Genomic DNA, 9,452 nt, shown 5'->3' with positions numbered 1-9,452 from the left:
TTTAATTTTTTTATTTTAGAGATGGTTACACTTTTTTTAGCAAATTCGGAAACAAAATATAAAGACAAAGTTAATTATTTTTTATATAAAAAAATCAAATAAAATTAAATTTCACGTTATTGCTTGCTTGCTCTCTCTTTTTTGCTGGCCGGGGCTTGGCTTAATTCTTCTTCAAAAAAGTTATAAACAAAAAGTTAATATTGTTAAGAATATTGAATTCTGTTCTCTTTGCTTTTGTAGATTGTGGATTATGTTGTTGTTTTTGGTATTACGCATAAAATTGTAGTTGTTGTTGGCTTTTGAATTTTTTTGTTGTATATTATCCTTTTGTTAATCTTTTCCGGGTTTTTGTTATTTTTAAGTTATTAAATATTCTCTTCAGTAAATTGTTTTCCTTTAAACATATATACCAATATATATGTAGTTATAGTTATTAAGATCTCTCGCTTTGTTTTCTTATGTTTTTGCATATAATTCTCTCTCTCGTTTTTTTGCTTTAGATTGTTTGTTTGTTGGTTGTATTTTGTTTTCATTTATTTTCTCATCGAAAAATAGTTAAAATTGTGTATTTTTTTACTTTGTTTATGTATATTTTTATTTTAGTTAATTCTTGTTGTTCAGCTTCTTCTGCGCTCTGCTTTTATTTGTTAATTTTTATTCTTTCTTAGTTTTGTTGGTTTGCTTTGTTTTTTCTTCTCAGCAGCATTTAATTGTCTTCATTCTGCTCTCTGGCTTCTTCTTGGAGTTTTTCTTCGCGTGGTTTGGCATTACCAAATATAGCAGCTGACTGCTTTGTCTCCGCAAGCCCATTGATGGGTGCATTTACGGTACGGGGTTTCAATTGAAGTCGGGGTCTCTCACTGTCATCTGTAAAAAATGAATAAAAAAACAAAATTAAAATAAAAAAAAAAAAATAATTGGAAAATGGATTTTTAAAAAAATATATTTTTAATCACCCCGAAATTCAAATATATTTTTTAACATAGGGGATGATAGATAACAAGCAACGGCTCTGATTAGCTTTTACATGGCGAAGCCCAGGCTTATCTTGGTCCCCCTTTCATCTTAATTTTGGACACTGACCTCCCCGCGGTGTCACCTGGGGTAGCTATTTTCATCACCCTTTGAAATAGTGAGTTGATATGTACCGCGAGTTCACCCATAAGAACTATAAAAAATGGGTTGAGACGTCGGGTTAGTTGCCCACTCTCGGAAAACCCAACTTACTATGAAAAAGCAAAGAACAAGAAAACCAAACCCCCCTAATGTTGACGACACACGCAAACGTATAAAGGACCACGATTTGCAAATCTGCACTTGGAATGTGCGCACGTTGTACAGAACACGAGCAGTTTCCGCTTTAGCGGATGTATTCAAGAAGTAGAAAGCCGATATTATATCCTTACAGGAAATGCGATGGAAAGGGACTGGCGTAAGTAAATCAGATGATTACGCCCTGTATTATAGCTGCCATGAAACGAGACATGAATTTGGCTGCGGATTTATGGTTAACAGGAGAATAAAAGACTTCGTCTCCAGATACACTAAAGTAGATGAGCGAATTGCTGTAATCCGCATAAAAGCGAAGTTCTTCTACATCAGTCTCATTTGCGCCCATGCTCCGATCGAAGATAAAGATGAACAGACCAAAGACATATTTTACGAGCGCCTAGAAACATCATATGACCGCCGCCCTGGCCATGACATTAAAATTCTGTTAGGAGATTTTAATGCAAAAATCGGAAGGGAAAATATCTTTGGCCCCACCGTCGGAAAATTCAGCCTCCATGAAAAAACATCAGACAACGGCATGAGGTTGATTGACTTCGCGACAGCAAAAAACACCAAATTCAATCATCTCGATATACACAAGGTCACTTGGATTTCTCCAGATCGTACAACGAGAAATCAAATCGATTATGTTGTAATAGACGGAAGGCTCGATCCTTGGAGCGAATATCGATTCGGACCATTACCTTATGGCAGTCAAGGTACCCACCCGTCTTAATGTAGCAGTAAAGGTACGATCTAATGTAACACGGAAATTTGCCGTCGAAAAGCTAAAAACACAACAGATAGCAGAAGCCTACTCCGCTCAACTTACCCAACTGCTTGACGAAAGTACCCCTTGTCCCGATAATAATATAAAAACACAATGACAAAGAATTGCCCACTCCCTACAAACTGCAGCATAAGCAAGACTTGGGTACCAAAGACCACCATCAAGAAATCCGTGGTACGATCGGTAATGCTACCGATGGTAAAAACGCAGCGTTTAGGGCAACCCTGCAGACAGTAGCAACACGTAATGTGATGGAGAATTATTGGAAGAAAAGGAGAGAGGAGAAACGTGTTTTCAGAAAAAAGAAGAAAGAACAAGAAAAACGTGAATGTGAGCAAATCGATGTAAACGATTCAGAATGAAGTCCGGAAATTTTACCAACGAGTAAAACGCCAAACCGAAGGTTTTGGTGCAGGCACATCCTTCTGTAGAGATGACGAAGAAAACCTGGTAACAGATACAGACAGGGTGTTGAGGATCTGGAAGGAGCATTTTGAAAAGCTTCTGGCGGTGAAGAACATACCCCAGAACTAATAAGAGATGATGGTGTATACCACCTAGCCAAGACGAGGTCAAAAAAACAATCAATCGGCTCAAGAACAATAAAGCAGCTCGTGCTGATGTGTTACCAGCCGAACTATTTAAGACTGGTGGTCAGGAGCATGCACCAGCTGTTTGGTACAATTTGGCTAGAGGAATGCATGCCCAATGATTGGAACCTCAGCATCCTGTGTCACAAAAAAGGAGACAAGACGATATGTGCCAACTATAGAGGAATTAGCCTTCTACCACACCACTCCGAAAGATCTACGGGCCGATCTGCGTGGTGGTTGTGTGAATGAATGAGAATGCCCCAGCTCAAAAGGCATATAAAAGCGAGCCTACTGATGGTTCTCGTAGAAGGGGGAGGCCACGAATTAGATAGAAAGACCAAGTAGAAAACAACATCTTGGAACGTGGTCTTCAGATCTTTCTAGAAATTCCTTAACAAATGCATTAGCAGGCAAAAATTCTCTCGAAATTAGTCGATGAAACATACTTTCTTGTACTACGATTTTAAAAGATGATCTACCTTATATCTTATAACAACGTAGAAAGAAATTTCCATCGCTTTTTGATTTTATGTAATAATTTATATCCTCAGCCGAGGTATCTGGTGCAAGCCTAGAAACAAATATCATTTTCATGGTGGGAGCCATAGGTAATGGTCTTTGACCATGTTGGAGGGAACTGCTAGTGACAGCTACGGAAGACGCATTAGATGTTTGAACTGATGATTCCCGATTTTCCTTGAGTAGGTTTTGAAATCTTTTCCAGACTAGCACTACTAATACTCACAGATTTTGGATTAATCACTTCATTTACATCCTTAACGATTTCCGAGGCTGAATGTGACACAACACTAGTATAAGTCTGGACACAATCAGTCTCCGTTGTATCTGTTATATTGACGGATGGTGATTGTGTCACTGTATTCCCAACAAAAACTGTGGGTTTGCGACTTTTTTTGTTTTGTACTCACCTATACTACCAAGGGGTGCAACAGCAGATGGTGGGCGATCATTTTGATTGAAATGACCACCACGTTGTTCCCGATCGCCGCCACGATTCCTACTGAAATTATTATAACGATCGTTGCCGCCATCTCGACTCTGGCCACCAAAACTGCCCTCACGATGATTACGATCCTGATTGCGATCATTGTAGCGATCGTCGTTATTGAAATTACCATAACGGCCACGGGCTGCAGGACGGTCTATATAATGCGATATTTTTTTTAAGTACAAAAATATATAAAAATATTATTTTGAATTCAATGAAAATAAAGATTTAGAAACTAAGCTGCACTATAAATTAAATTTTGAGCATTTTGTATAAAGATCCGAAAGAGATTTTCTTCGAATTTAAAAATTCAATTTAAAATTTCATTAAAAATTATTCATTCGTATTTAAATAGTTTGTGATTTGAATTGTTTTTAATTTATGAAATTTTCTAGTGCAGCTTAATTTTTAATTTTGTTTTTATATCGATTGTTTTGAAAATAGAGAGTTTTGTTACAAAGACAATTTTGTGTGGGGGAAATACATAGATGGAGGATTACTACAGGCGGGTGTAATTTTGATTTGATTTCAAGTTGATTTTTTTTGCTGGTCATGCATTCCAAAAATGTTTGTAGGCAAAACGATAGTTAAGGCAATTAAATGATGTGTGTATGTATGTGTGTTGTGTATCCAAAAAACGGTTTCGAAATTAAAAGTTGAGCAATAACAAACAGAGTAAGGAGGGATTTTTAAATAAACTACTGGAAGAATTAAAAATTTTAAGTAAAACAAAAAGTAAATAAAAAAGTTAAATTAAAGTGCAAATTTGAGTTCGTTTTTTTTTCTGAGTACTGAAATTATTGCATGGCATATAGATTTACCGGAATATCCTCTATTCATACCACCGCCGCCTCCACGATTTCTATCATTGTGACCACCGTGATTATCATTGTACGAACCTCTATTGTCGCGATCACCGCCACGATCGTGGCCGCGATCACCACCTCTATTACCTCCACCACCACCGCCGCCGCGGGAAAAGTTTTGATGGCGACCACCGCCGCCACCACCACCTTCTTGTCGTGGTGGACCACGTTTTTGGAAGCCACCGGCACTATAATAAAAAAAAACAACAAATAATTAAAAAAAAATTCGCAATTCAAATGCCAAGCTAACTTACCGATCATTTTTCCTACGCTCGGCAATATCAATACGCAACGGCGCTCCATTATCATCGACATTGATTAGCCCATCGAGACGTAAAACTTCTTCCAGTGTTTCCAATGTTTCAAATTCCACATAGCAAAAACCCTTGAAGACATCTGTAACGCGATCATTGACCAAACGAACATTTTTCACATTGAAACCTTGACATTGGAAAATTCGTACAACATCGCCTTGTACCAGACGTTGGGGTAAATTGCCCACATATGCGGTGTATGGGGGTTCAGTGGGTAGCTGCTTGCTACCATAATTTCTGGAAATAAAAAGTGAAGAGGAAAATTATTTAATCAATGAATACAAAATTAATGGAGTATCATTTCAGGATTAGAAAAAATCGCCAAATCCCCAAAATACAAACATGTTAGGGGCTACCCCAAATTTGGACCAATATTGATAATATTTGGCGGGAAGATTTTGTAGCTAATAGGAACCCAACATACCAAAATAAAGCCAATTCTATTGAGAACACTGTCCAAAATCCTTAAGATCCGCCTATTTTGAGGGTATCGCTATATAGGGTCTAACCCAAAAAGTTGACCAATATTTATAATTTTTAGTAGAGAAGTTTGGTACCCAATGTGAACCCAATGTACCAAATTATAGCAAATTCGGTCCAAAAACGCACCGAATCTCCCCGAAATATCGACATTTTTGGGGTACCTTTATATGGGACCTACCCGAATAAGTGGACCTATTTTGATAATTTTTAGTGGAAAGATTTGGTTCCTAATAAGAAGCCAAAGTACCAAATTACAGCGAATTCTGTCAAAATACGTGCTCAAAAAGTGCAAAATATGAAAATTGTACGTGTATCTTTATATGGGGGCTATCCCAAAAAAGTTGAACAATATTTATAATTTTTAGTGGAGAGGTTTGGTACCTAATAAGAAGCCTATGTGTCAAATTAAAGCGAATTAATTTCGAAGGTACCCAAAGTATCGAAGTTTTGGGGGTACATTTATATGGGAGCTAAACGATAATGTGGACCTTCTTTATAATTTTTAGTGAAGAGGTTTGGTACCTAATAAGAAGCCAATGTGCCAAATTATAACGAATTCGGATGAAAAACACAATCAAAAACTCGGAAATGTATAAATTATAAGGGTATCTTTATATATGCGAGCTACTAGAAAAAATCGACCGATATCGATAATTTCTATTGGAGAGATTTGGTACACAATAAGAGCCCAATGTGCAAAATTGTAGCCAATTCGGATGAAAAAGATGCTCAAAAACCACAAAATATCGAAATTTTGGGATTTCCTTATATGAGGCATACCCGAAAAATACGACCGATATTCATAATTTTTATTGGAGACATTTGGTATCCAATAAGAACCCAAAGTACCAAATTACAGCGTATTCGTTTGAAAAACATGCCCAAATTCCCAAAATATCGAAATTTTTGGTGTTCCCTTATATGGGAGATACCCGAAAAAATTAACCAATATTGATAATTTTTAGTGTGGAGATTCGGTAGCCAATAAGAACCCAATTTGACAAATTAAAGCGAATTCGGATGAAAAATGCTATTAAAACCCCCAAAATATCGAAATTTGGGGGTGCCTTATATGGGGACTAACAGAAAAAATCGAGCGATATTGGCAAATGTATGCAAAATTTTGGCCATTTATTTCAATACAACAGAAAAAATCGAGCGATATTGGCAAATGTATGCAAAATTTTGGCCATTTATTTCAATACGACAGAAAGACCTGGGCAAATCGTCAGAATTTGAGGCTGATGGGTAATAGACACCTAGAGATGATATCCCCATCTCTTGCTCCCTAATCCATTATATGTAGTTTCCGTTTTTTTTTTTTTTTTTTTTTTGGATTCTTTCCCCACATACAGACGGACCTGGATAAATCGTCACAAAATTTTAGGCTAATGGGAAATAGGAACTTAATAGGTGATTTCCGCACTATCTTCTATAATTCCCTACTTCATTATAAGAAGTTTTCGATTTTTTGGGGGGTTCTTTCTGCATCTTTTTATTTTTGTTATTTGAAACGTAAACAAAAAACCCTCCCAAGTGTATAAAACCAGTAAACGTATCCACGTGCCGAAAAAAACAAAACCTCAAAACAACAAGATATTAAAACAAAAAACTGAAACACAACCAGTCGGAGGAATACCACTACAAATGCATTTGCTTATCATGGAAAATAAAATCGCATGAATGACTATTGGTTATTGTTTTGTTCGTTCGTTTCATTTGAAATCGTCATTATATAATGCCGAAGAAGAAGAAACAGGGACTTCCCTTGATTCCGGTTGCGGAACACCGGCATCAATCAAAATAATAACACACAATTTATATTGATTGACATTGAAAACATAAATAAATAGAAGAGGAAGGGAATGTCATTTAAAAAATTGGAGAAAAAAGGCAAGTGATAGAGGCTTGGTCAGATTTGTTTTTCAAAATTGGAGGCAGGTGATTATCCGAAACGACGTCATTAGGAACTACTAATCAGCAGTGTACCAAAATAAGACCACACACACACACCATTGGGAATAAAACATATTCGTCATTCACACGAAAAAAAATCATCATCACCACCAGCGGCAGCAGCAGAAGCAGTGGCCACAGCTAAAGCACTGTCAAGGTGCGGGCGGCCGGGTAGGTAGACAAATCTAGCAAAGAAACATAACAAATAAAGCCGAAAAGTAAAGCAAAAAAATTCACACCACACACACACATACTCACTCACTACTACTACTATGTGGGATATTAATGATGATGATGATGACGATTTATGACCGATGACGATAAAGAGGAGTTTGCAGGGCAAGTATTTTTTGGGCAACTGCAAAGTAAACAGAGCTCATTGACAGCTCTGCCCTAGGGTGGCAGAGAATTTAATGGAACACATTTTTCCGATTCTGTGTTTCGTTGTTGTTCGCCGCAATAACATTTGTCGTACTTTGACATTTTCCACCCTAAGCCCTCGCAAAAAAAAAACCTTTATGATCGGGCGGAAGGGCATACACAAAGAAGATTTTGCGGCATCAACAAGAAGCGGCAGGCAGCATCAGAAATATTGGCATTATATACTTCCTGATTTGCAACAAAAGTTCCCACCAAAAATTTCCACGGAACTATTTTCAATACAGGCAAAGCAGCAGTAAACCCAAAAGCGGCGGCAGCTCATTGAATTAAATTCATACGGCAACGTTGTCGTTTGGTTGGTCGTTCTGTCGCTTGTTTGAAAGAGTCGTCGGTCGTTTGGTTTCCATCATCATCATTATATCTCTTCTTCATATATTCTTCTTCTGCTACACAAGGGCGGCGAAAATCTTTTTTACCCATTCTTACACACAAGCACACACGCACACACACACTTATATACACCCAAACACACCAGAGAGAAGAAATTCTCGTCACTATTTTTTTCGTTCATCATTTTTTCACTATATTTTGCACATTTCCCGTTAAACTTCATACACATTGCTGACAGCAGCTTAGGGACAATAAATTTCATTAATTTCCAGTTAGCTTTTCTTATTAAAATACACAAAAATTAATAAATATTTACCTAGGTTGATCAAAACCACCTCTTCTTTCAGCCATGTTTTATTTTTATATGTCGGCTAACCATTCACGCATATGCGGCGAAATTCTTCTTCCTCTTCTATGGCGTTGAAGCAAGTAATCATTATTTGATAACTATATCCGCCCACAAGGTAGGCACAATGCACTGGGAATTGATAGCATACAAAGGTGGCGTTAATAAGTGGATGATTTGTTATTTTAACTTTTTAATATTTGTTTCTTTATTAAAAATAATAATAAAATAGGGAACTATATGTGCTATGTACAGGGAATTAATAGCACATAAAGTTGACATTAGGAATTGGATAATGGTTTTTATAGTTTGTAATTATTTTATTAACAATAGATATAAAATAATATTATTAAGCTGAATACTGTGCTATGCACATTGAATTGATAGCACATAAAGGTGGCGTTGGGAATTGAATATTGGGCTTAAGTTGAGTTTAGGGGCTCATCTCCAATTTTTCTGAAATTTTTACCACAGGTAGATCTCGTCTCCCTGATCACGAAAATATATGACATTCATGGGGGAAACCCATATTTCCCGAGATATGGACCTCTGAAGTACCGTAATTCATATGCTCATAACTTGGACATTTATGGGCCGACAATCGTAATATTGACGGATATTTAGATAAACATGTTTATTTAAAAGAAAATTTCGATCGCATAACTGAATTTTCTATCTGTCCATAGGAGAAAGTCTTAAATCCCCGGCCGAAGGCCGGCTATATAAGAAAAACTTTGAAATAAAGGAAATTTTAATCGCGTAGCCAATTTTTCCACCTGTCCATAGCAGAAAGTCTTAAATCCCCGGCCGAAGGCCGGCTATTTAAAAAAAAAAAAATAGTTTAAAAAATATTGTTGATGCGTTAGCCGAATTTTCCGCCTGTCCATAGGAGAAAGTCTTAAATCCCCGGCCGAAGGCCGGCTATTTTTTATAAATTTTTACTTAAAACGAATTTAAGTGGAAATATAATGTGTACGCTTTACAATCATACCAATATTACCTTCACCGATTCATAAATAACGAAGTTATGAGCATAGGAATTTCGGAACTTT

At 36.8% G+C, this 9,452-nt stretch overlaps 1 protein-coding gene across 3 annotated transcripts; it reads right to left on the bottom strand.

The window, feature by feature from the left end:
* Window positions 1-705: 705 nt before the first annotated feature.
* Window positions 706-8,464, bottom strand: LOC133329837 (eukaryotic translation initiation factor 4H). Of its 3 annotated transcripts, none has more exons than XM_061538296.1 (5): window positions 8,371-8,464; window positions 4,785-5,081; window positions 4,486-4,718; window positions 3,585-3,818; window positions 706-867 (listed from the first exon to the last, which is right to left on the bottom strand). In XM_061538296.1, exons 1-5 carry the CDS (start codon window positions 8,403-8,405, stop codon window positions 707-709), a joined length of 960 nt encoding a protein of 319 aa, XP_061394280.1. In that variant the 5' UTR covers window positions 8,406-8,464; the 3' UTR covers window position 706. The 3 variants fall into 3 exon arrangements, with proteins under 3 accessions (XP_061394280.1, XP_061394281.1, XP_061394282.1); XM_061538297.1 differs by having other exon boundaries at window positions 4,564-4,718; XM_061538298.1 differs by having other exon boundaries at window positions 4,618-4,718.
* Between the last annotated feature and the right edge of the window lie 988 nt (window positions 8,465-9,452).

This window comes from Musca vetustissima, unplaced genomic scaffold (assembly GCF_032173495.1).
Source record: "Musca vetustissima isolate MV318-11 ecotype Yass unplaced genomic scaffold, APGP_CSIRO_Mvet_v1 utg12221, whole genome shotgun sequence".
NCBI lineage: Eukaryota > Metazoa > Arthropoda > Insecta > Diptera > Muscidae > Musca > Musca vetustissima.
This window is presented reverse-complemented; position numbering and strand designations above follow the sequence as displayed.

What these genes read in the sequence shown, in the direction of transcription:
- LOC133329837 (XM_061538296.1), bottom strand. Translation starts at nt 8,405, where the DNA reads ATGGCTGAAAGAAGAGGTGGTTTTGATCAACCTAG. An exon ending in GGTGGTTTTGATCAACCTAG is followed by an intron (nt 5,082 to 8,370) that starts GTAAATATTTAT and finishes TTTTATTTCCAG; the next exon opens with AAATTATGGTAGCAAGCAGC. An exon ending in GAGCGTAGGAAAAATGATCG is followed by an intron (nt 4,719 to 4,784) that starts GTAAGTTAGCTT and finishes TTTTTATTATAG; the next exon opens with TGCCGGTGGCTTCCAAAAAC.